The 25,039-nt window shown below is 57.2% G+C and overlaps 2 protein-coding genes and 1 long non-coding RNA gene across 15 annotated transcripts; 1 reads left to right on the top strand and 2 right to left on the bottom strand.

The window, feature by feature from the left end:
- Positions 1-9,622: 9,622 nt before the first annotated feature.
- FRS3 (fibroblast growth factor receptor substrate 3) lies at positions 9,623-18,553 on the bottom strand. Of its 4 annotated transcripts, XM_033864270.2 has the most exons (7): positions 18,355-18,553; positions 16,588-16,731; positions 15,475-15,563; positions 14,384-14,570; positions 12,206-12,367; positions 11,216-11,373; positions 9,623-10,933 (listed from the first exon to the last, which is right to left on the bottom strand). In XM_033864270.2, the coding sequence occupies exons 3-7, from the start codon at positions 15,538-15,540 to the stop codon at positions 10,019-10,021; spliced, it is 1,488 nt and encodes a 495-aa protein (XP_033720161.1). In that variant the 5' UTR covers positions 15,541-15,563; positions 16,588-16,731; positions 18,355-18,553; the 3' UTR covers positions 9,623-10,018. The 4 variants fall into 4 exon arrangements, with proteins under 4 accessions (XP_033720161.1, XP_073666835.1, XP_033720162.1 ...); XM_073810734.1 differs by having other exon boundaries at positions 15,475-16,731; XM_033864271.2 differs by lacking the exon at positions 16,588-16,731.
- A 372-nt stretch (positions 18,554-18,925) lies between these two features.
- PRICKLE4 (prickle planar cell polarity protein 4) lies at positions 18,926-24,989 on the top strand. Of its 10 annotated transcripts, none has more exons than XM_019949769.3 (7): positions 18,926-19,285; positions 21,267-21,413; positions 21,923-22,030; positions 22,728-22,865; positions 23,159-23,362; positions 23,939-24,143; positions 24,616-24,989. In XM_019949769.3, exons 2-7 carry the CDS (start codon positions 21,279-21,281, stop codon positions 24,987-24,989), a joined length of 1,164 nt encoding a protein of 387 aa, XP_019805328.1. In that variant the 5' UTR covers positions 18,926-19,285; positions 21,267-21,278. The 10 variants fall into 10 exon arrangements, with proteins under 10 accessions (XP_019805328.1, XP_033720155.1, XP_073666830.1 ...); XM_033864264.2 differs by having other exon boundaries at positions 18,926-19,384; XM_073810729.1 differs by having other exon boundaries at positions 18,926-20,830.
- On the bottom strand, positions 22,311-24,621 carry LOC117313853 (uncharacterized). The gene is made up of 2 exons (XR_004528427.2): positions 24,323-24,621; positions 22,311-23,882 (listed from the first exon to the last, which is right to left on the bottom strand). It is a non-coding gene; the product is annotated as an uncharacterized lncRNA (long non-coding RNA).
- Positions 24,990-25,039: the final 50 nt, after the last annotated feature.

Below are 25,039 nucleotides of genomic sequence, written 5' to 3'. Positions count from 1 at the left end.
TCTGTGAGAATGCGAGTCCTGTGTGGCACAGAAGCGGTGGCCTCGGCGAGGAGTGTGTCCATGGAGGGCTCATGGAGCCGGAAGTGTGTGTACTTGAGCGTCAGGAACAGGCATGGAGGTCAGGACCCCGCTCCTTCCCTCTCTCTGCACTTCCACAGCACCCCATCTGGTCCCTGCAGTGACCTGAACCCCACCTTTTGGCTCCAACAGCTCCCTGCGGGCCTGACTTGGACTCTTATGCATGACTGCCCAATTTTCTTGACTCTTTAAGTATATCCCCCCGGACTGGGGCTCCCCGAGGGCGGGGCCGCGTCTCCGCTCAGACCGGGTCTCCCTGAGGGTGGGGCCGTGTCTCCCCTCAGACGGGGGCTCCCTGAGGGAAGGGGGCAGGCGGGGGCCCCATGGGGGCTGGGACAGGGTCTGTACTGAGTTGTTGGGGGGCATGGAGACTGGCGAGCCTTCCGGGGAAAGTCTGCAAGGTGGCCCTTGGAGCCAGCGAGCTGGGTGGGGCTCGGGAACCCCTTGCTGGGTGATGCCCTTGTATAAGGAGGCCCTGAGGGCCCCAAGTGTCCTCGTTTGGGATGCCTGAGCGAGGGCAAGGGGCCACCAGGCCTCGCTACGTGTCACAGGTCATCACCGAGCATTCCCTGTGCCCAGTCTATCCATGAGCAGACCCGCTCAGCAAAGTGCCGTTCAAACCGAGGGTCTCATCCCATTAGCTGATGGTGAAGTCAATCTGGTAGATCCTGAAGAGGGCTCTTTTTTATCTTTACTTTTTTAATAAATTTATTTATTTTATTTATTTATTTTTGGCTGTGTTGGGTCTTCGTTGCTGCATGCAGGCTTCCTCTAGTTGCGGCGAGCAGGGGCTACTCTTCGTAGCGGTGTGCAGGCTTCTCATTGCGGTGGCTTCTCTTGTTGTGGAGCATGGGCTCTAGGTGTGCGGGCTTCAGTAGTTGTGGCACGTGGGCTCAGTATTTGTGGCTCGAGGGCTCTAGAGCGCAGGCTCAGTAGTTGTGGTGTACGGGCTTAGTTGCTCCATGGCATGTGGGATCTTCCTGGACCAGGGCTTGAACCCGTGTCCCCTGCATTGGCAGGTGGATACTTAACCACTGCGCCACCAGGGAAGCTCAAGGGCTCTGTTTTTTTTTTTTTTAAGGGCTCTGTTTTAAATGCCACTGACTGGAATAGAATAAATCAGAGTGCCATTCAGACAACATGGCTATGCAGTGCTTGTGTGTGTGTGTGTGTGTGTGTCTGTATCTGTCTGTGTGTGTGTGTCTGTGTGTATGCACGTGTGTCCTGGCTCATGATGCAAGATGCTGAAAGGGTCCCACGCTCACACTGTCTGGGATGTACACATACAAACACACATACCTATGCAGGGACGCACGTGCCCGTCTCCCTACTCGCATCCAGGCCCGGGCTGCGCACGAGCTCCAGCTCCCCCAGAGGCAGCTGTGTGTGTCTCCGCGTGTGCCCAGACACACCTTCCTCTAAGCTGGGCAACAAGGAAACTCTCCCATGATCCTCCTCCACCCTGTCCCTTGTCCTCCCCTTCCTTTCCCCCCTTCCCCCTCTTCCTCCATGTGGTCCTCCCTTCTACTCTTTTTCCCTCCTCCTACTTGCCTCCCTCCTTCTCCATGCCCTCCTCCCTGCTTCCCCTCCCAACTGGCCATGTCCCTTCTAAGCCCTTGCTGAGAGGTAAGCCCAGGACCTCCTCTCAGTGCAGCGTCTGGACCAGGGGAAGCCCCCTCCATGCGACTGCATCTCCTAAGGCGGAAATGAGGACAAGGGGTCTGGCTTTAGCGTAAGACAGTCAACCTCAGGCCAGACCTGACTACCCTGTTCATGGGGTCACCCCATGGATCTGCACCGCCTCCCTCAATTTCTCCCCCAGAGAGAGTGGCTCACTTGACAGGAGGGGCTGGAAACTTCCAGAGACTCCCTGCTGTTCTTGACCAGTCTCCCCTTTAAGTCCCCAGACCTGTCCAAAGGGGCCAGCAACCCGTGCTCCTGTGCCCCATGTCCTCCTGAGATCTTGCGGGGGCGAGGTGAGGGCAGCGGGTGCTGGCAGTCCATGGGGAGTGGTTATTTGGATGGAGCTGGCCTTGGCCACAAACCAGGTCTCCGTGGGTGGGGAGTGCTGGGGTTTGGGGATTGGGTAGCAGGAAGGGGAGTCCTGTGTCCCAGATTGAGGCATATCAAAGGCCAGAGAATCTAATCAGCAGGGCCTGGATAAGGAGCAGGAACTGAGTCTGTTCCAAAAGTCCCAAACCAAACACTGATAATGGATCCAGGAAGCGCCGTCACCTCTCCCATCCCACGGCCCCTAAGTGGGCCTCAGACAGACACGGTTATGGTCCCAGGACTGTGGAGCCAGAGCTGGCTCCAGCCCAGATCCCAGCCCATCTAGTTTGGGTTTTGGAGAGGTGGGCCCGCGAGTGGCAGCGTGGAGCCTGCCTGGCCTTTCCCTCTGTTCAGGGCTCCTTGTGTGGGACACCTGGGGCAAGGAGGGGGCCAGGAATTCAGGACAGGGAGCTGGGGACAGGCAACCTCGGGCAGGTACCGGCAGCCACCCCAACTCTCCCCCACATCCTGGCATCTGGAGGGCTTGGCTCCGCATGGCCACTGTACAGGGAAAGCCAAAACCTCAGGGGCTCCTCACGCACCCAGCAGGGATGGAGGAGAGGAAGGATCCAGAGGCCTGGACACTCCCCAAAGCCACCCCTATTGCATTCCTGGCTGAACATCCCCTTTTCCAGGTTCTGAGCGTGTTTGGAAGGGGTCTGGCTGACCGTGGCCCAGCTTCCTGCCAAGTCCAGGCATACTCCCCGCACCCGGCCCAGATTGTAGGAAGCTGCGACCATGATCCAGAGACTCCAGGAGGATTTCTGAGGGTCTCACCTTTGTCCCTTTGTAGGATAAGGTGTCACCGCTGCTCAGTGCTGGCCCCGGCCTCTAGTGGCTTGTCCTCCGGGCTCTGTCTGCCTACATGGGCCACCCTCTGTGTGCTGAGATCCCCCAGGCCTGCTCTGGACAGTAGAGCCCCCTCCCACCTGCATCGCTGCAGCCTCACCTCCCAAAGTCCTGGGGGCGGGATGGGGGTTCAGCATCCAGCTCTCCCCTGGTCGCAGGTCTGGCAGAGAAAAGACACAGAATCAGAGGTGCGGGAGCAGCAAGGTGGGCCTCTGCAAGGCCTGGCCTGACCCCGGGGGTGCGCACAGTGCAGCCCTCAGCTCTGAGTCACGGTGTCTGAGGACCCAACTTCTTAGCCTCTGGCCCCAGTGATGGGTCACTGTATCAAGGGGCGTTCTCGCAGGCCTCCCACTGAAATCTGTCCCTCCTCCCCCCCACATTCCTTTTCCATTCAGTAAAAGGCATCCCTCCCTGTAGGGCCTGGATAAGGAGCAGGTCCCAAACCTCAGAGACCTCCTTTCCCACACCTCGCCCCCTATCATTTCCCTTGTCCCATTGGGTCTACCTCAAAATATATCCCAAATCTGTCCTCTTCTCTCCTTTCCCACTGCCACCAATGGGCTCCCAGCCACTGTCATTTCTCCCCTAGATTACAGCAGTAGCCTCCTTTCAGGTCTCCCCGCTTTGGCCCTTTCTACACGCCTCCCCTTCCCCCACCTCCACACCGCAACCAGAGCCATCCTATTAGACCTCAAGTCAGTCTCTGCTCCCAACCCTCCAATAGCTAATCCAGTCACCTGCCCTGGCCCATAGAACCCTGCGTGTCCTAGATCCTCCCCCTGATCCTTCCCCCTCCATCACCCCTCTCCAGGTGCACAGGCTTCCTTGGACCCTGTCACTTTTCCTGAGCCCCACAGGGCCTTCGTACTTGCTGTTCCCTTTGTCTGGATCTTCCTTCCCTTAGCTGTTCACTCAGCCTTCTTCAGGCCTCTGCCCCACTGTCACCTCCCCAGCGAGGTCTTCTCTGACATGTGGCCCATTCCTTCCACTCAATCACATTGTCCCTTCTGCGGTTTCTTCAAAGTTATGTCTTTGTTAATCGTCTCACCCTTAGTAGAATGTAAGTTCATGAGGGCAGGGCCTTATTTGTCCTTATGGCTGCCATGTCCCCACCCACCTCCATGCCTGGCATATAACAGGCACTCAATAACTATCTGTTGAGTGAGTGGACAGGTGAATGCCCACACCTGGTCTGGTCGGAGCCCCACAGCTGCCCCCTCCAATCACATGTGGACACACGGCCTGCTGTTCCAAAGCCCGTCAAGTGCAGTCACCTCCGCCTCCTCCTTCCCTCACCATCTAGCTCCCGCCCCAGCCGCTCCTCTCCTCCCAGCCCCACGCCCCCAGCTTAATTGCTGGGGCCCACACTTCCAATTCCTTCCCCAAATCCTCCCCACCCTTCATGGTCCCCTTTTGGCCAGCTTCCCCACATCACTGCTGTTGCTATGACAACCATAGCAGAGCAAAACTTGGGCTCTGTGTCAAGCGCCCACTGAGCGCTTTACGTGTATTTTCTTATCTACCACACAACAACATTGGGAGATGGGTGTTATTAGTTTCCCTTAATAAATGAGCAAGCAGGTTCAGAGAGGTTGAGTGATCTGTCTGAGGTCACACAGATTTCAAATGGCAGAGGCATGTGGTCTGTAATCCTGTCTTGTGTGAGCCTCGCTTCTCCAACTAGACAGTGAGATCTGGGGAGGTGGGGCTTTGTCAGGACTCAGCGCCCATGATCCAGATTTTGAAACTTGGACCCACTATGTCTAACGATGGCTTGGGAAATCAAGGCCACTATACTTGCGTGACCATGCATGGGGTACCCCACCCCAACCCTGATATAGCAATACATTGATAGATTCCCCAGGCCTTTTCATCCCAAGAGGAAAGGAGCTCAAAAGGAAAGATCTTGGCCAGCACCAGCCCATCTGGGCCAGAGAGGCAAGGTGCCTCAAAGAACACCTGGAAACTTCCCCACCCCCACTCAGCCCGATGCCCGCTACCCCTCCTTCCATGGCCGCTCCCATCTCCCCGCAAGCCCTCCTCAGACACAGCTGCCCTGCTCTCCCCAGCCCAGGCAGCACACAGTCAAGATTAGAGGTTTCATGGCTTTTACATTCCTCTTCCCCAGAGCCAGAGTCCCCAGTCCCCCATCTCCTCACCCCCAAGTCTTGTCCCAGCCACACTCTTTCTGGGATCTTCTCACCCAGAGGGGAACCGTGCCAGGCTAAAGGAGGGGCAGGTGGAGGGAGGCGACGGGACCCCCAAGGGGCCAGGCCTCCCCAGCTAAAAGAGCTGACCAGAAGGAGAAAAGACAGCTGAGGAAAGACCCCCGTTAATTAGCAGGCACCAGGTGGGGTTAAGGTGCTTCCTCCCCGCCCCACGCACTGCTCATTAGCTCGGTCATTATATTAATACTCCCTTGAGAATGAGCATAATGACAGAGCACAGCTGGAGCACGAGTGATACTCCCACCCGCCTGACTTCCCCAGCCCCAGTCCACAGGCAGCCACAGGGTCCCTGAGGCAGGAATGTCCATCCCCAGAGAGGCCAAGAGAGGGGTCCACCTGGTGAGCAAGGTAAGTGGTAGCAAGGCTCCCTATCAACCACTAGCAGGCAGAGTGAAGCTTCCAGAAGAGCTAGGCTGAGAACCCCACATGGCGCAGTGAGTCCTTGTGACCCACCAACCACAGAGAACTCCCTCCCAGCCCCATTTCTGTCTTCCCGTCAGTTCCAGGTTCACCGCGAGGGCTGGTGCCTCTAGATTCCAGGACAGACCCAGACGAACAACAAGAAATGTCAGCTGAATGGATGGAGGGTTCAGACATTGATTTAACAAACCAAGAACTCCAACATCAGGTAGCCGCTGGGGGGCGAGGAATGCTGCAGATGTTTATGTGGAAAGTCCTGGTGGCACGCCAGCTCTAAGGTCCCAAGAGCAAGAAGGACCAGTGAAGTGAGTGCTATCTCAGGCAGAAGCATAACGTCTAGAGCGCAGGTCATGCTGGGAAGACATTCTCTTATTTGATCCTCACAATTTCTTTTTTATTTTTGGCCGCAACGTGTGGCTTGTGGGATCTTAGTTCCCTGACCAGGGATTGAACCCACGGCCTTGGCCGTGAAAGCGCGGAGTCCTAACCACTGGACCGCCAGGGAATTCCCTGATCCTTACAATTTCAAGATGGAGGAACTGTTATTGCTCCTGTGTCACAGATGAAGAAACTGAAGCATGAAGAGGTCAAGTTGTTAGCAAGCGGTAATGCTAAGCTTCAAAGTTCAGCTCCCTTGGCAGAGAGACAGCGGTGTGTGGGTCCATGAGCAGAATTAGGACCCACTGAGGGAAAGTTTTAGGGGCATCCTAAGACCCAGGTGGAGGGAGTACTTGTGAGGTTGTGAGCTCCCTGTCTGGGGAGTGTGTGAGCAGAAACCTGATCAGCATCTCCAGGAATCCTGTTGAAGGGATCCCCGTATGGGTCCCAGCTTAGCTGACCTACAAGATTCCATCCTGGACTCTGTGATTCCGTAGACACAGAGCCCTGAGGGGTCCACACAGGCCCTCTCACCCCTGCCTCAGCCTCCCATGGCCTTTCTGGGGTCTCGGAGTGTCCCTCATTATAAACCCTCCTCCACCTGTATGATTCCCCTTGAAAGTATTGTCAGAGAACCCGCCAGAGCTCAGGGCCTCTTGTCGGGCTGAGATGCCTGGAGGAGAAGGCAGCGGGGGCGGGCGAGGTCAGGCCCCCTCCGGCACACCCACCTACAAAGTGGGAGCCATTCCAAGGCATCGAAAGGGTCCGTGGGTGGGCACTGGGCCGACCCTAGGGGAAATCAGGTTCACCTTGCTGTCAACCAGGCAAGGCCCTGGCTTGGCATTTAAAGAGATTCCTGAGTGGGAACACTGGGGAATGTGGCCCTTGCCGACACCTGGCCCACTTCTGTCCAGGGCAGCACCCAACACGCTCGCTCTCCCCGCAGCCCACCTGAGGGAACTAAGCCCCTCGAGGCCAGGCTGGGAGAAGTGCCTGGGAAAGACACGACTGGCAGGCAGCCCCAGCTCAAGCCACTAATTCACTCCACCTCGTGACCTGCTTCCTCCTCTGCACTGTGGTGATAACAATCCAGCCCAGCGAGCAGAAAGAGATAAATGGTCCGTGAGGCCCCGTGGAAAGCCACCATGTTTATACCCTTGTAAACTGCTATTATTACCCAGGGGTGGGCTCCGGGAGGGCCCCTCCTGGGCTGACCTGAAATGTCACTCCTGGACAGGATGCTGGCTCCTGTCCTTTCCTGAGGGCCGCCCAGGGGCTGGGTAGGGCCTGATTCTAACTAAGAGAACTGAGCAGTCAGCAAACATTCACCATGTTGGTGGGGATCATTGGACGATGATGGTGATGGAAACAGATTCTGTCCGCACACCACGCCCTGATGTTGGCAGGGCAGGCTCAGACACAGGAGCCTCGGTCGCCCTCCTGGGCATCACTCCCACCTGCCCCTTCCCGCCAGGAAAGCCGTCCGCTCATACCCTACCCGCTCCACCAGAGGAAAATTCCTAGAGTAGACCTTGTGGGTCAGAGGCAGTGACCTGGGGAGGGGACGGGGAAGGTTGGCGGCCACACTGGGCTGGAAGCCAATTCCTGGGACATGTCCTGGACCCCCACCCAATGCCCCACAAATATGCAGACTGAAGCGATTACAGCTTGCTCTGGGGGAACCGCCAGGCTCTGACCAAGACCTGGCGACCCCTGAGAGTGCGGCGGAACTGCTCTTCCTTGAGCTGTTCAGCGAAGGAGCAGCAGTGAGCCTGAGGTCAGTCTCAGGGGCTGAAGAGTTGTGATGACCAGTGGTTTTTTCCGGGGGAGCAGCTGGGTTAAGAGAGCTTGCCCGCGTCGGTCTGCTTTCTAAAGTGGTACCACGTTCATCATCTCATTGGCTACTTCTCACAATTAGCTCCGTGTTTTCTAGGGGCAAAAGCCGAGGCCTATTTGGGGTGACCGAATGCTCAAGAGAGCAGAGATAATAGCCAAGTCAGCAGCAGAACCCGGCCTCTTGACTCAAGCCAAGCTCCTGACTCCCCCATGACAGGGTCCACGAATAAGGACGGTCCTGAGCACACCCATGAGTCACTAGCCTAGCCAGGGGCCCTCGGCCTGGTCCTGGCACGACCATGCCTGCCCCCCGTCTTGGTCATCCTGTTTGGAGAGTCCATTGCTCCTGACCGTGGAGGCCAAAAGGAGGAGCAGGGGTAGCGTGGGAGGATGTGGAGAAAGCAGAATTGAGCTGCCTGTCTGGGTGAGCTGCAGAGAGGGGACAGTACTGCCCTACCGCAGTGTGGGGAAAAGTGCATGAATCCAGCCTGCCGCAGGTGATTCCTCTGGTCCAGAGATCAAAAGCATGTAAAGGAGAGAAGGGTTTGGTGCCAGCTGTACCCTGGGACCCTACTGGGCCCCAGGTGAAGGGCCTCTCACATCCTCTGTAGCCGGTCCTCTTCGCCCATTTCCTGAACAGAGTGACACCCAAGGTCGGGGGGGTCTGGAAGCCGGTTGGTCTAATCCCTGCCCAGGGGAAAGGGCGCTCCCAGAATTGAGGCCCAGGCAGTGGTAAGACAGCAGGAGGAGAAGGGAATTGGGTGGGGTGGGTGGGCCCCACCATGGCCTGTTTCCTTGGTGTGGAGGACAGGTCTGCTCGTTCCACAGGGCAGGGAGCTGGGGTACAAAAGGTGACCAGAGACAAGAAGGCTTGTCCTACTCCTCACCAGGGCCCTGAGTGCCTCATCGCAGACATTGGATTTCCGGGAGATTAACCGTTCAGGGGTTTGAGACCTGGGGGTCTTGAGGCAGGGAGGCTGGTGGGAGGAGGGAGAGAAAAGAGGCAGCCTCCGGACAGGGAAGGGGAGCTTCCACAACCACAGCCCTGGGTGGGTGATGTGTGCAGCCCTGTACAGACCCCGGGCTCCCAGGCAGGCGTTCAGATGTGGTGGCTCTGTCAGGGGACCACCCCTGCAGTAGGTCAGAGGGGCCCCAAGGAGGCCATTCCCGGGGAGTACTTCTCTGGGAAAGGCCCACTTTGTAAGTCAGATTATTCACTTACATATTACACTGTTTCTCCCCTTTTGTTTTTTGCTCTTCCTGGGCTTTTATTAAAGCCCTGTTTAAAGGTTCTAATCTTGACCTTGCCATGTTGACGGTGCCGAAAGAGGATCCAGGGCCCACCTTTGGACCAAGGTGGTACAGGAGAGCAGTTAAGTACCCAATGGGACCCACCTGGGGGCAGAAGGGAGACTCAGTGAGGGATTCCAGAGGTGAATATGGTGTAGGCCCCCCACCCACCCAATTTCCCCCACACATTGCCAACCTCAGAGAGTCAGGGTTTTATCTCATCAGGGTAGCCTTCCTTACAGCTCCCCTTTCTGCCTCTAGGACTCTAGCTGTCCTGTCACTTTACTTTGACAGAGCAGCTACCCCTGGCAACTTTCAGTCTGGGCCACAGCTTCTCAGAGGAGAAAAAGAAATGGTCATGACTTGTCACAAAAACCACAGTCACCCCAAATTTCCCAGAGTGAAACCCCTACCTCTGTTAGGCCTCCCCGACTCCCACCCCAGCACCATGCCAGGAAAGATTCCCTAAGAATTCGACATCATCCACCAAGTCAGAATTTAAAAATAATTATATTAATAATAAATATGTTAAATTACATTTAAAACAATAAATAGAAAAATAAACTGATAAATAAAATCAACAGGTACAAAATGTTTCCAAATTTCAACCAAAAAAACACACAGACGACAGACGAGACAGATGACATAATGAGAGGGTGCGAAATGCAATCACGGGGCCCTTCACAGTTTACGTCGCGGCTCCCTCCTCACCTGGTCACCCTCTTCTGTCCCCCGACTCGGAGAGGAGACCGGGAGACTCAGTGGCTGATACCTTTGGGGACTCCGGCCAGTGCAGGCCCTTCTGCGAAGCAACCCCAACCCCGGGCGTGCGGGTTCGGAGCACAGGAGCGGGAGGCGAAGGCTGCCAGGCGGGTGGAGGGGCGTCCCTACAGAGGCAGGTCGGTGCTGTTGTGCCGGGTTTTCCTGGCTGTGCCGTCGTCGCGGGGCAGAGCCCTCTGCAGGTTGGACATGGCCACGGTCTTTTTGAGGTCAATCACAGCATAGGAGTCTGAGCTGCGGGCAGGGTGCGTGGTGGGCACAGGGGCTCGGGGGGCTGAGGGGTTCTGGGACCCCTTGGGGCGGTCTCCACCCCAGCCCTTCAGCTCCACCTGGATGTAGTTGAGCTGCCTGGGGGGCTCGGGGCCCGGCCGGCGGAAATCAAAGTTGAAGACCCTCGGGGAGCCTCGGTGGCGGCTCAGCGGCACAGGAAAGCTGCCGTGGCTGCGGAGGGCAGCCCGGGTGCTGGTGGGCTTCTGCAGTGGGGTCTCGTCCTCCTCGCCTTCAGGGAAGCCGTTGGAGGAGGGTGTGAGCCCGTCCCTCGAGTCCTCGTCATCCCCGGCCTCCTCCCCCGGCTGCTGGGCCTGGCTCTCCCACACGGGGGGCAGGGAGGGCAGGTTCTCGTAGTGCAGCAGCGCGGCCCGGCGCTGGGCGAGGCCATTCCAGCCCGGCTCCTCCGGGCTCAGTCTCCAGCCTGCCCCCAGCCGCAGCCCCCCACTGACGTTCTCGTAGGTGCACTTGGGCCGGGCTGGACACTCGGAAGGGCCCTCGTTGTTATTGTCGTGGTGGAGCGGGTGATGCAGGCTGGGGCAGAGGCCTTGGCACTTGGTCATGTGCCGCCGAGCCGGGGTGGGGCCCAACACGAACTTCACTTGGCCCGGCTGCAGGAACACCTGCGGGTCCCGCTGTTCGGGGCCCCGGGCCTGCGGGGCAAGGGGCGCCCGGCCCTCAGGCAGGGGCTGCAGGCAGTGCCGGCTCCTGCGGCGCTCATCCTCACTGGCTGGCGTGTTGACGTAGGTGTGGGACTGGGGGGAAAGAGTCCAAGGGCAGGAGGGTCCGAGGGCAGAGAGGAAGGAGAGAACAGGGGACAGGGTGAGAGAAGAGAAGCACAGGGAGAAGGAGCTGCAGTCTCCTCCTCTTCCTTGTCCTCCTAGCCTTCCAGGGAAGCTGCCTCCCTTTCTTGGGACAGGAAGGGACTCTATCAACTTTCTTCCCTCTCGCGATCCTCACTGGGAGGAGATGCCATATTTCCCGACCCCCAGCCCCACCCAGACCCACAGGAAGACGCCGGGCAGCCACGTGCTCACCTGCTCATCGGGAGCAATGAGGGCATGGGTGGCCTCCTCCCCAAACGAGGGGTGTTGCAGGCTGCTTGTCGAGGGGCGCCGGGGCACTGAGAATCGCAGACCCTCTCCCGGGCAGCCAGGGAAGCCATTGGAGAAGCTGGAGACGGTGTAGCCTAGAGCTGGGCACACAGGAGACAAGGGGGTCCTTAAACCACCTGGCAACTACCTGCAACCGTGTGTGTGGCATCCTGGGACTCCTCCAAGTGGAGGGGAGACACTCCCAAGGCCCCCAGGGGGTCAGCCCCGCTGAACTGGCAGTCCCCCATTATCTTCACCTTGTATCTGTTCTCCAAACCCTGCCCTTTCCCTCACAGCTCCGCTTGAACCCCACTTCCCCATCACAGCCTTATCTGAAACACTTAAGGCACACCTTGTCGTCACTGGACCGACCCTTCACCTCATTCCAGCTCTGCCACTGAGCTCCAGGGAAGCCCCTCGAAATCAAGGACCGTGTTCCTATTTCTTCTGTCCCCCACGGGCCAGCCGATGGAGTGCCAGACACGGAGCAGGTGCTCAGTGTGATTCAGTGAATGAACAAGCAGAAATTGTGGGAACCTCTCCAGACAGCCGTGGGCAGAGGTGCCTGCATAAGCCGTCAGGAAAGGTATATGCGTATGATCCAGTAGCCAGAAGGAGGGAAGCAAAACAGCTCCAGACTGCCGTTTCCATGGAAACCCAATGTCTTCCTGTCTGTTCCCCGACCATCCATCAATACAAGGCCCTGGACTCCCCAGCCTCCGCTTGAGTCACCTGACTGGCCCAGGCCAGGACTTATCCATCCCTAGGAGTCGTCGGATGATGGATGGCGGTCCTGGAAGCCTGGCTCACCCAGCCATCCCCTCGCCTGCCTGCCTCACTCATGCCTACAAGACTGGTGCTTCCTGGGGCTATGCTCGTGCGTGCATGTGCGTGTGCACTGGGGTGCTGAGGCGGTGGGGGGGGTCTCCTCACCACTGGGAGGCTGGGGGGCCCGAGGGAGGTCGAGCTCAGCCGGGTGGCTGTTGCGGGTGATGATGACTGGCTCTTCCATCACATTGATGCTGTTGCACTGCATCAGATCCTGGAGGAGATTGAAGATTTCCTCGGCCCGGGAACACTTAAATGCAAATATCCCTGAAGAAGGAGAGGAAGAAATGAGGCTCCTCTGACCCTGTGTCCTAAAGGGAAGGACTAGAGAGGCTGAACAGATGCACAGAGCTCAGGACAAGTCCCTGACCTCCAGTCCCAGGCCTGCAGAGGGGTGGGAGAGGCCCTCACACTGGGCATTCTCCCCAGCACCCTCCAAAGTCTAAGAGCCACAGGAGGAGCTGGCCCCAGGCCCCCGTGGCCCACCCTAACACACTCTACCCATTACCACCATCTTAAGATCTAATACTTCAGCTACATTCCTCCGAGGTTAAATCCTTTTCATAAGGATGTGTGTGCACCAGGGTGAAGGGAAGCGAAGTAAAAAATCAAAGCAGAAGGGACAGTGTCAGATGAGTGACCACTCCACCTCACATGCTGCCCCCATCTTCCTCTGCCTGCCGCCCCTTACTCCCCAGAAAAATGAGCTCCGCCAGGGCACCAGCCCTCAGCTCTGTGCCCAACAGCCTCTAAGCTCTTTGAGGGTGGGAGGGTCTGTCCTCTTCACTGCTTATTCACTGCATACTTAGTCCAGTGCCAGGCCAGAGAGTGACTGTCTACTGTGTATAGGCCCCTGGCCTTATGGAGCTTGAAGTCTGGTGCAGAAAGGAAGGGCGGGCTGACTAGCTAAAGGACAAACATGGCAAGGCAACCATGTGGCTCCTCCACGCAGCCAGCCTTACAGCCCCTCAAACTCCAAGGCAGCAACTCACGGTCCTGGCACAGCAGGACTGGGCTGAGCACACACGACTCCGGGGATCCAAAGATGCTCTTGGGGTGTTGGGCCGGCCTGGGATTCTGCACTCCCCCTGTGTAACAGTGGGACCCAGGACTCAGGGGAAGCCACTTGGGATGTACATGGGCATGTTCCAAACAAAGACAAACTAGGTTGGGGTATGAGGTCTGCAGGAATGGGATTAGAAGAATAGAAAGGAGGGGAAGGAATAGGGCTATTCTTTCCTCATTCTATTCTATTTATTATAGCTCATTCCAAGATATGTCAAGAGCTTAGAAAAGGTTAGGAAAGCCTGGAGTTTTAGAAGAACCCTGTGTCGGGGCCTAGGGAGCTCTTCTGGGATCTCCAGTGTGGATTAATCACCACCGGGAGCAGAGAGGCCCCTTCCTCCCCTCTCTCTGCTCAGCCAGCGTTAACTGCTTCTGCCTCATGAGTTCCAAAGGTAAGGTGCACAGAGGGGAGGGCTCCCCCAGCCAGTACAACCTCAGAGACACACTGTTGTGTTGGTGGCCTCCTCAGAGGAGCTTGCTCATTCCATCCCTGCAGTCACACCTCCACACTGCATTGAACACCATCCCTTGTGGGATTCCTTCTAGCAGAGCTTAGGCCTGTGTCCTCAGAGAAGGCCCAGACCATGTGACCCCTTCAAAGAGCCCCGGCTGGCCCCAGCCTTGACTTCATGGAGCAACCCACCCGTCCCTGACCTCTGGCTGCAGGGAGAAAGGGGAAGAAGGCAAAATACATCACACTGCATCACCCACAAGGGACAGGAGACAAAGATTAACCTCGTGAGGGTTACTCTGTATACCATGGACCTCCCCAAATCTATCATTCCCACGCCACACAGCCCCAAGGCAGCCAGAGCTCTTGCCTGACCTTTCATTATACACAGGAACCAGGGTATATGACTTGGGGCTCAGTTTGTTCCTACTTAGGGGGCAAGAGGGACCCTGAAACTAGAGTAAGAGAGGGAGGAGGAATCGCTTGCTTTCCCAGGTCTGGGAGCACTGGCTCCTTCCCATGGGCTGTGCAACAAATGACCTCACAGAGCCACCCAGGCCGGAGTTGCAATGATCGAAGACAAAAAGCACTGGCCTGGGAGTCCACTTAGTTCTGTGTGCTCTTGGCCACAATCCTTCCCTTCTCTGGGCAACACCTGCCAAGTGGACAGACTTCCCCACTGTCCCTCAAGCTACGACTTCCAGCCCCAATACCTGTCCCAGGCGCACAAGCCCCCATCCCAGCGTGAGGCAGGGGCTGGTACTCACCCTGGCCAGTCTGACACCGGCGGCCACTCTCAAAAGAGAAGAGGTTGGAGTCGTAGCCATAGCGCCGCAGGCAGAGGTAAGGCCAGCGGACAGCCTCGCGCCGATGCAGGTGCAGCACCAGCTCGCTCTGCGTCAGCTCCATCACTCCGGAGCCCAGCTCCACCCCCTCATCATCCACATTCGTCACCTGGCAGGGGCAGGGGACAGAAGGGTTAATGGGTGAGTCCAACAAGTGTGTCCAGGTCCGTGAGCCACTGGGAATGCCACACGATTACCGGGACACGGATGAAGCAGTGCCACTGACCCACTACAGTTCCCTAGGCCTTAGTTTTGTCATTTGGGCAGTGAGGGGAGGGGTGGCTAGTCGACCCCCAAGGTCAGATGGTTAGACGTGCAAAGTTAGATGACCCCAAATGGTCCATGACCCCAAATGGTCCAGATGTTAATGGGAGAAGAGGTTCTATTGTAAGTTCAAAATCTTAAGACCCTGGGAGAGTCAAACCCAAGTAGAACAAATATAAAGGCCTCCACCACCTCCCCAACTGCAGGACCTTGCTGAGGGTTCCCTCTCCTGGTGAGCAGGAGAAACCTGGGCCTCAAGATGCCGAGGTGGGGAGGGGGCGCCCCCTACAGGGAGGTGGAAGGAGCAAGGCGGGGGTGCACACAGGTCCACTGGGCCCGGCCTCAGCTTCCCAAAGCAAACAGCAAACACTAATACTGTGCTTAACATGTGTTAAGCACTGTTTGAAATACTTGACACATGTTAATTCACAAATACAGACTTTTGTTGTTTTCTCCGAAAAGTTATAATGTAAAGTTACAAAGATACACTGACAGGAGTGAACATTCTGAAAGCACAATCTCTGCTACTCTATTGCAGCATTTCTTCATTCTTAGTAATACCAAGAGCCACGAAAAAGGCAGTGGCCTGAGCCCGTTTTCCTTGGTGCTGCTCAGAGGTCCTGAGCTTGCGAAGCCCACAACCTCAGCCAGTCATTTCACCTTCTCTAGGGAGGCTGAACAACTCGACAGCTCGGGCCGAGCCCAGGAGGCCGTGCTGGGAATGTGGGAGAGGAGGGGGCTGTGGGTACCTTGAACTTGCTGGGGTGGTTGTCTGGGACGCTGTCTCTGTTCAGGCAGCTGCAGCAGCTCCCCATGGTGTCAGAGCAGCCGGCCCGCCCTAGGGAAAAACACAAGGGACAGGAAGGTCATCGAGGTCAGCTCCCAAAAGCCCTGCTCTGGGGAACACTGGCCGAACCACCTCGTTTTGATCACCTACTCTGTCTAAGACTCACAGTCCCTCCCTCAAGGAATTCACATTCTCAATCCAGGGCCAGACACACACTGGATAAACATTAATTCAAGTTAGGACGCGTTAAGGATTAATGCTGATGGGGGGATGGAGAGAGCTTCATAGGGGCAACTTTTGATCTGGACCTTGAGAAGTATGTAGGATTCTGACTGATGTAATGATAGGGAAGGGCAGCCTGGGCAGCAGGAAAAGCATGGTTAAAAGTAGGGACCCAGATGAAGTGACCTGCATCAGGAGTTGGGTGCCAGCCCAGTGCCCTCCTCCAGATTCAGTGAAGAAACTGTAGTTGGGAGTCCCAGACACTTTGGCCTGGACCCTTCTCCTTGTTCCTCCTTTTCCACCTCACTCCTCCCACATCATCCAAATCCTCTCTTTTCTTTCCTCACCACCATCCCAACATCCACCTCAGATTTATCTTTTTGATGTTCTCTTCAAATGAGATGTTACGTTATGGTCAAGAGATACACTCAGAAGACTGAACATTTAAAACAGAGCACTACTTTGATAACCTTGAGTTGGTATTTCTTCATTAAAAAAAGAAACGCTGGGTTTGCTCCCCTTTGTCCAAAGGGGAGAACAGAGGCCTTAATATCTGGATTGTTCCTCAAGGATGATGGCACTCAAATTAGAGGTCACAACAGTTGGGCCTGTGCCTAGGATGGAGGTGATACCACCAGGCTCCAGTGACCTAAGGGAGCAAGCAAACACATGGGCCGATTCCCAACCAGAAGTTATGGGTTTGCAACTTTCTGCAAGAAATGAATCAGCAGGATTAGATATCCTTCTAGAACGCCTGCTGAAAGTGTAAAGCCTTGAACAATGCTGACTTGCACCCTCTACTCCTCTCAACTTGGAAAACTCCAGAAAAGTGGCTCCTATACGCAGCTCTCACCTCACCCAGGCCATCGGGGAGCTGACCATGGGAGGGGCATGGGGAAGGACCCCCACTTTATTCCCCCTGTTCTTGGTGGGGTGTCATGGCAAGCAGTCTGCAGAGAAGTCACCTGGATCTCCCTGGGACACACCTGGGGCTCACCTAGCATAGGAGACAGAGACCACAGGTTAGTGGAAACCTTCCATTCTCACCCCCAATTGTTAATGAAACTGACTTGCCGTCAGTCCATCCCACCTGGATATCTGTTCCAGCCCTAATGGGATAGAAACACCAATGAAGGAAGTGAGATCAAGAGCAAAGGGACCACAAATTCTAAGCCCCAGAGGCCCTGAGAGGGACAGACTCCCCTCGCATCAGTGACTTTGAAGTCTGAGGCAGCCCAGGACATTTTAAGTCACCTCTAGACCCCACCTGAATCCTGTTAAAACCGATACCAAGATCACCACCTTACCTTTGCTGAGAACTTGAACTCTACAGAGAGCTTTCTCAAAAGGACACTAAGACGTATTAGAAAGAGCAATGGCTTAAGATTCAGGGAACCAGTAGTCTTTTTTATTGCTACTAAGTATCTGGGAGAGTCTGCCAAGTAGATTCTCCATCACCACCCCCAACTCCCACCCCAAGGCCTTAGTTTTGAAGGGAAACATCTGTCAACTGTGGAACTTCTAGCTTCAATAACCTTTAGAGGTAAGTTTGTAGGACAAACATAGCTAAATCAACATTTTCCTCTTCTAGGACAAGCTCCTTCAATCTCACACGTGGAAGCTTGATAGATTTTCTGTTCTCCAAACTCTGCAAGGCCTAACAGTTAACATAAATGCTAACCATCAATCACAATTTCAGGAATCTGAGCCCTACGTGGACAAGTCGACAAGCCAGTACCCTGGAGATCCTTGAAATCCCACCCTCCTGCTCTGGAAAAACAATGTCATTTCCCAGGGCCCCTGGTGCTCTGCATCCTTGGACACTTCCCAGGTAAAAGGACCCCTACCCTCTTGGTCTGGCTTACTCTCTGGAAGGGGGCAGCAGGATGAGGAAGGTATGCACAGCCTAAAGGCAGACAGCTGGGTAAATACTGGGGCTTGAGCCACCAACAGGGAGTCTGGGGGTGAAGCCAAGAACTACAGGGTGCAAGATGGGGGAGGGTGCTGCACCTCTTCCTGTCCCCTTCACTTCTCTTTAAGATACCAGGACATATCACGACAGCCCAATGAGGGGGGTTACATCGGGTGGGAGGAGGAGGGGTCGCTGGTCTGAGACAGGTGTGGATTGGGGGTGGGAGTTTGAGGTTATAGGGACTCAAAACGTATGAGAGGGATCAGGGAAATGTGGACAAATTTTTTGGACTTGAGCACGGTGCAAGGAGAATGGGGGGCATGAAGACTCAGAGGAATTTCAGGGCGGTGGAAGCATTTGGGGGCATCCAGGAGAGAATGGTGCTCTGTGAGCGTATCAGGGGAATTTGCAGGAGTGAGGGGTTCTGAGGGCTCCAGGACACATGAAGGTGTGTCCGGGGGTGGGGGTGGGGTGGTTCTGGGGGCTTAGAGACAGATTTAGGTAACAGGCGAATTTCTAGATACCGGGAAGGAATAGGGGAGGTCAGGGCCGCCCGTTGTCTCTGGATCCCCGCCCCCAGGCCCGGGTTTCCACCGCCCGCCCGCCCGCCCGCCCGGGGCTTCCTTGGGAGGGAGTGGAGACTGCGGCGCGGCGCGGTGCGGCCTCGGCGGAGCCGCCTCGCCCCCGCCCCGCCGCGCCCCGACTCACATCGCCCCGCGGCCCGGGCGGCGCCGGGCCCCGCTCCCGGGTCCCGCTGCAGCAGCCGCCGCCCGCCCGGAGCTAAGGCCTCCCCGCCCCGTGGCGGCGGGGTCAGAGGTCACCGGTAGCACAGACGAGACGCTGCGGGCGGGCGGACCCGATCGGGGGTGACCGGCGCGCAGCCTAGAAGGTCCCTTTGGAGGACTTTGCAGTAGGGCGCAGGGAGCATGCGCAGACGCCAGAGGGCGCTCAGGGCCAGTGACTGAGAGAGCCTGGCGGGGGCGGGGCGGAGCCTGGGGCGGGGGCGGGGCTAGGGGCGGGGCTGAGGGGGACCAGAGGTAGGACCAAAGGTTTCCACTCCCAGGATCAGAAAATGTACCCGAGCGGCGGGCGGGGCGGGGGAGAAACACGAAAGATTGGGGGAGGAGCCTGAAGGGATGGAAGGAATAAGGGCAGGACTAGGGACCCCAGAAAGGGGCTGGGGACAAGGGGGAGGGAACTAGGTGGGGGTGGGGACACACAGAGAGGGGCGGGGCTAGGAGACCAGAAGGAAGGTCTGGGGGGACCTAAGGGCTCCGAAAGGCGTTCTGTTCCGCGAGTGCTTGAGGACCCGGCATAACGATGGCTCCCGAGGGTCTGCTCCGCGCCCGCCGGGACGCGGTCCCAGTGCTAAGCCCATGGGCACGGAGGCAGTGGAACCTGCACACTTTCCACCCGAGATCCCTCAAATGCTTTCCTTCAGTCGGCAGCTCTAGGCCCCGCCCCCCGTCCGGCTCTACCAGCCCCAGAGGGGCTGGCAGGGCCCGCGGGGGGCGTGGGAGCGGAAAGCGCGCTCCCGGGGCGGGCAGAGGCGGGTATCGAGACCTGAGAGTGGGAACTGGGTGAAGGGCCTGACGGCAGGGTCTGTCCAGAACTGCCCGGACAACAGCGCGCAGCGAGGGTGAGACCCCGGCGGAGTTCCTTCCCTTCCCCTAAACTGCCAGCAGCCAGACTGGGAACCCCAGGTGACTCGGGAGCCACACCGCTTCCCACTTCGGAGGTGGGCCCCACATGCCCAAGAAAAAACTGGGGATCTGTCGAGAGGGCACTTGGCGGGACCAGACACTTCTCTTCTCCTTCTTCCTCTCACTGTCCCGGGAAACCTTCCATCCCTTACACCCTCCCCCTCCCCCGCCACTTCCCAATCCCTAGACTCTGCCCTTCAGGGCAGGGGTGGGTTGGGAAGGTAGAACTCCTGAGACTGGTTACACCTGCGCGGGGGGCGGGGAGGGGGTTCAGTCTTGTCCCTTTTGTAAGGGGGGAGGGGAATTCTGGAAGGAATCCAGCACGTAAGTGGGGTCCAGTGCTAAGTGGACGTGGAGTTATGCCTCCCTGGGGGGATGAGGGTGAAGGGTGAAGACTGATTTCTGAGTGTTGTTCCTGTGTGGGATGACTTCATGCAAACTAGAACTAATCTGGAAGAGAGGTGCAAGTTTCCTCTGGGGACCCAGATACCCTGCTTCGATGCCCACCCCCTCCCCCAAGCATCTCTTGCCTCCTGGAGCCCCAGGGGAAGTGGCTACTCCTGGCCCTGGGTGTGAACAGCCCATCCTGGCTGCCTTCCACAGGAAACCTGATCTGAGGGACAGAACAGGAAGGAAGCAGATGGGTGTGGAGCCAGGAAGCAGGGAAGGGTGGCACAGGGCGGGGCTCTGGGCTGGGAAACACTATAATTGTCACAGTCCAAACCCTGTTCCCAGCCCCAAAGCTGGGTCTTATAGAGGCCAGGGATTTGGTGATGCCCTCCTGTGCCCAGCTGCCGTTAGAATCCAGCCCAGCTCTCAAAGGCAACCTCCTCCTCTAAAGCTTCCCTTAGCCTTCTAATGTGACCTCAGGCAAGTTTAACCTGTTTGTTTCAACCATAAAATGGGATAATAGAAACTACCTCACAGGATTGTTGTGAAGATGGACTATATTATGTAACATGCTGGAAAAGTCCCTGGCACAGGGTAAACATTCTAGAAAAGTTTACTCTGTTTTTTTTTTTTCTTCCTAGGGTGCTGTGTATATCTGCCCAGAACCCTGGCCCCATCCTGCCTGGTTTCATCTGTGCCTTACCCAGTAGACTATGAGCTCCTTGAGGGCAGGGCCCATCCCTTTTCTACTTCAGTAGTCACCTCCTATCCCCAAGATACTGTGGCCATACCAGGGCTTGCCCAGAGGAGGGCTGAAGAGATGCACTTAGAATTATCCAATGAAGTTGCCACTAGAGATAGAAGCACAGGATTTTGTCTGTCCTGGAGGAGCTGATAGACTAGATGAGGAGCTGAGAGAGACACAGGGAGCAAAGAGAAATATTAGGTGCTAAATCTTGGGGCACCCACTGTACTTATTTCTGGAGCTCAGGGAAAGGAGAGTTGGTATAGGCTGGATAGGCTGAGAAGGGCCTCCCGGTCAAGTGCTCCTTTCACCCAGCCCAAGCCTACAGTGGGAGAAGCAGGGAGAGGTGAGGAAGTAGGTTCACTGGGTGCTGCTGAGTGCACAGTGAGAAGTGGTGGGAGCTATGGCAGGGGAGGTGGGGAACAAGGGGCCAGTCTACCCAAAGGCTCACCAGAAAGGCAAAATGCCCTCTCCTTCCACTATGGGCCTCCTGTTTCCTCCATCCCAATCTTGGGAGACCCCCGAGTTTGAGCTTCAGAAACTCTGGAGCTGAAAGGTTTGGCCTCAAGCTCTGGCTCTGCCATTTACTAGCTGTGTGACCTTGGGCAGACCATGTACGCCTTCCAAGCCTCAATTGGGCCATCTGTAAAATGGTGATAAGAATACCACCTGATTCACATAGCTGTTGGGAGGACTGAAGGAGATAACGCCCAGAAAGCATTTAGCCTGCCTAGCACACTGTCGTGGCCCAATAAATGGGAGGCGTCTTGTTTTCTGTGCAGACTTTGCCACCAATGTCACTGCTGAACTCTGGCTCGCCCCACCGAGGGGAGAGGCTGACCCCTCCGGAGCCAAATCCACCAGTCAACTCAGACAGCAACCCAGGTCACGTGCCAGAGGAGGACCCTGAGGAAACCTCTGCTCAGGTGGTAGGGGTCCTGCCCTTCCCTCTGAGACCAACATCCCCTCCATCCTTTGGACCTCTTCCCATTTCCACCAAGTGGGAGGTAGTTAGCCTTTGTGCCCAACTTCTTGCATCCCTTTCTCTTTGCAGGAATCCCTGTCCCTACAGCCCTCTCAGGACACAGGGGTTCAACTTCTTTAAGCTTATCCACATGAATACATGAATACTCTCCTAGGGGGTCTGTGTTGTCAAAGCAGAACCTAGGGACTTTGCCCCTAAGGAGTGAAAGGGGTGATTTCAAGCATAAGAAGGAAGCTGTTTTGCAGTGTGCCCCCCCCGACCTGCCTCAATCAGACCATAAACATGGGAGTGGATCAGTTGTCCTTGTGATCTTGAAGGTGGATCCTCCAAATGGAGGGGGGTGCTTGGATGTTGTTCCAGATTGGTGAAGAGGTGGCAATGAAGAGGGAAGGAAACAAGGGGAAGGAAGGAAAAGCCGAGCTCTGCTTCTCTCCTTTTGCTGCGTTTCCTCAGGATCCTGAAGTCCTGAGCTTGGGGAACCCTGGCCTGGACATCAACCAAGCCCCCAGCTGGCCTGGACTGCGGACCCTCCTGCAGCAGCTCCCTCCGCAGGACAGCGATGTGGGTCTCCCTCTCCCCAGCTTTCCTCTCTCTTGCCTCCCTTTCTTTACTTACCGTGGGAAGAAGTTTGGTCCAAAAGGCAGGGGACACGCATTTAAGGCCTAGCTTTGCCACTAATTGGGGGAAGTCATCCCCCACCCCCAGCCTGAGCTTTCACAACTACATAATGGGTGCAGTAACATCTGCTCTGCCCACCACAATGCTTAGTTGAAGAGCAAATGAGAAAATGGACATGACCAGCTTTTGAAACTGATAATGGAATGTACAAATGTAGAGAGTATGGTGGTTAAGCATTTATTGAGGGCCTCTGTGTGCCCAGTCTAAAGGCTTCCAGTTCAGCTGGGGAGGCGAGGCAGGAGAATATGGAGTAAATAGGGAAAATACAGTGGGAAGTGATATTAAGCTACAGCTCATTGGGAGCCAGGATCTAAATATATGGAGATGGGCTAAGTACTGTAGGGCTGTCAGGACCTGAGCGATCACCATTCCTGGGGTGGGGGGAGTGAGACGGAGGTGGACTTATGCCAGTTCTTTCCCTCCTTCCCTCCCTCAGTACCCTTCTGTGCTGTTATCTCCTGCACCTCCCTGAGGTTTCACAACCTTCCTTTGACCCAGCAGCTAAACCTCCCCTCTCCAGTCAAACTTCAACCTTGCCTGCTGGGGCTCTCCCGGTCACAGTGGACCTCTGTTTCTGCAGGAGCGCTATTGCCTGGCCCCTGGGGAGGAGGAGCTGGCTGAGCTGCGGCTCTTCTGTGCCCAGCGGAGGCGGGAGGCCCTGGGACAGGGGGTGGCCCGCCTAGTACCTCCCAAGCTTGAAGAATGCACCTGTGAAAAGGTATGTAGCACCCTCCCCCCAATATTCCCCTTCCTCCTCTTTGCCCTCTCACTTCTTCAGAAGGGGCTGGCTTCTGGGACTCTGGAGGGGGAAAAGGGGTTTGGGGATTGACAGTTTGGCAAAGCTTAGGAAAAAGGGAAACCAAATTTAGGGGTTCTTCGTGGAGCCTGCAGTGGAGGTGGGCTTGCCAGAATATGGGGAGAACAGTTAGGTTGAGGCTGGGATGGAAGAGCCAGGAGAGAAGGTAGGAGGGTGGTGTGGCCTCTGACCAGTGCAGCACCCGCACCCCGCAGTGCAGGGAGCGGCTGAGGCCAGGGGAGTACGGAGTGTTCACAGCTCGGGCAGGAGAGCAGCGCTGCTGGCACCGGGCTTGCTTTGCCTGCCAGGCCTGTGGCCAGGCCCTGATAAACCTCATCTACTTCTACCACGATGGGCGTCTCTACTGCGGCCGTCATCACGCAGAGCTGCTGCGGCCGCGCTGCCCGGCTTGTGACCAGGTACAGCCTCGAGGGGAGGGGCTGGAGGGGGTCTGCCCAGGGTCCAACGCGGCAGATGCAACGGGACACCTCTTCCAGTACCACGGAGTGGGGAACAGAGAACTAGGAACCAGCCTGGGAACTTTGTATTCCCTTTGCTCTGACTTGAGCTCTGGGCACCTGGGACTCGTTGCCTTTGTGCCCTCCCTCACCGCAAGCAGAGTCTCCCAAATTTTCTTGGACTGAGAGGATTTCTCCAGAGCGGGAACTCTTAGACAGACGTTCATCTCAGTACGTCGGGTGCCCAGTGCTGGGCCTGCTCCTGCGAGGAACTCCCTCAATGTCCGCACAAGAGGCTGCACGGAACCCTGGGTGGGGCGTCCAGGAGACCCAGGTCGCACTTCTTCAGGCTGTGCCACCTGCTAGCTGGGGGATCCTGGCTAAGCCAATCAGCCCTCCCCGCATCCGAGAGTGGTTGAGTAGATCAAATGGGAATGTCTGTAGACGTGCTTTAGCGTCAACTGGGTATAAGGCGTGGTTACTGGATGAATGAATGAGTGAATGAATGAATGAGCCGTTCCCCTCTCCCTCTCCCAGCTGATCTTCTCCCGCCGCTGCACCGAGGCCGAGGGACGGCGCTGGCACGAGAACCACTTCTGCTGCCAGGACTGCGCCGGGCCCTTGGGCGGGGGACGTTATGCCCTGCTGGGCGGCGGCCCCTGCTGCCCCAGCTGCTTTGAGAGACGCTATTCGGATGCCGGCTCGAGTCCGGCCCCGACAGTGGAAGGCAGGGCGTCCCCGGGTAAGGGAGGAGAAGGTGCAGATCAAAGGGGAAGGGGGCAGCGGCTTGGGCTGGGCTGAGGGGGGGTTCTCCCGGGCTGGGACCCTCGTCCCGGTCCCACGCCGTCCCGCCCCTCCAGCAGCGCCCCCGTCCCCCCCACCGCACCCCCAGACCCGAGCCTCGGGGCCCGCAGCTCTCACCGCGCGTCCCTGGCCGGAGCGCTCCGAGGGCCTCCGGAACCCACCCCGCGCCGCGGTTGAGGCTGCGGCGCGGGACTCGCTCCTGGGCTGGGGCCGCGGCCGCCCTCTGCTGGGCGGAGGCGGGGAGGGGCGAGGAGCCGGGAAAGGACTCACCGCGGCGGCGCGCAAGGCCCGGAGGCGGGGCGGGAGGCTGGGCCCCGACTGGGACTGGCTTCTGGCGGCCGCCCCGCCCGGATCTGGGAGAGGGAGACTCGCGGCTCTGAGATGGGCGTTTCTGACCCGGCCCGGAACAGGGGAGGCGGAGATCGGCGGATTTGAAGATGGGCACCGCGCCCCGCGGAATGCCGCGATCATCTCCCGGGCAGCCCTTCTCGCTACTGCTGCCAGCTCCAGTCTGGAAACCCACAGGGGGATGCTTGGCTCCAGCCCGGAGCAGGAGTGTAGAGCTGGGGACCAGGAGGAGACACCCAAAGGGCAAGAGCAGGGATGCCCAGAGACTCCCCTTGATCCCAAGGAGGACGCTTCCTGCCCCACCTGCTCCTCTTCCTCTGAGTCGGAACCCGAAGGCTTTTTCTTAGGCCAGCGCCTTCCCCGGCCCTGGGAGACCCCCGGCAATCTCCGAGCTGGGGACAGCGACACCTCCAGGAAGCATTGCACCATTTGCTAGTGGCGCGGCCCGGAGAAAGGGTGGCTGGGGAGGTAATCTGTACGGTGAGA

Source organism: Tursiops truncatus, chromosome 10 (genome assembly GCF_011762595.2).
Source record: "Tursiops truncatus isolate mTurTru1 chromosome 10, mTurTru1.mat.Y, whole genome shotgun sequence".
Taxonomy (NCBI): domain Eukaryota; kingdom Metazoa; phylum Chordata; class Mammalia; order Artiodactyla; family Delphinidae; genus Tursiops; species Tursiops truncatus.
The sequence above is the reverse complement of the archived record's forward strand: the minus strand, read 5'-3'. Positions and strand labels throughout refer to the sequence as shown.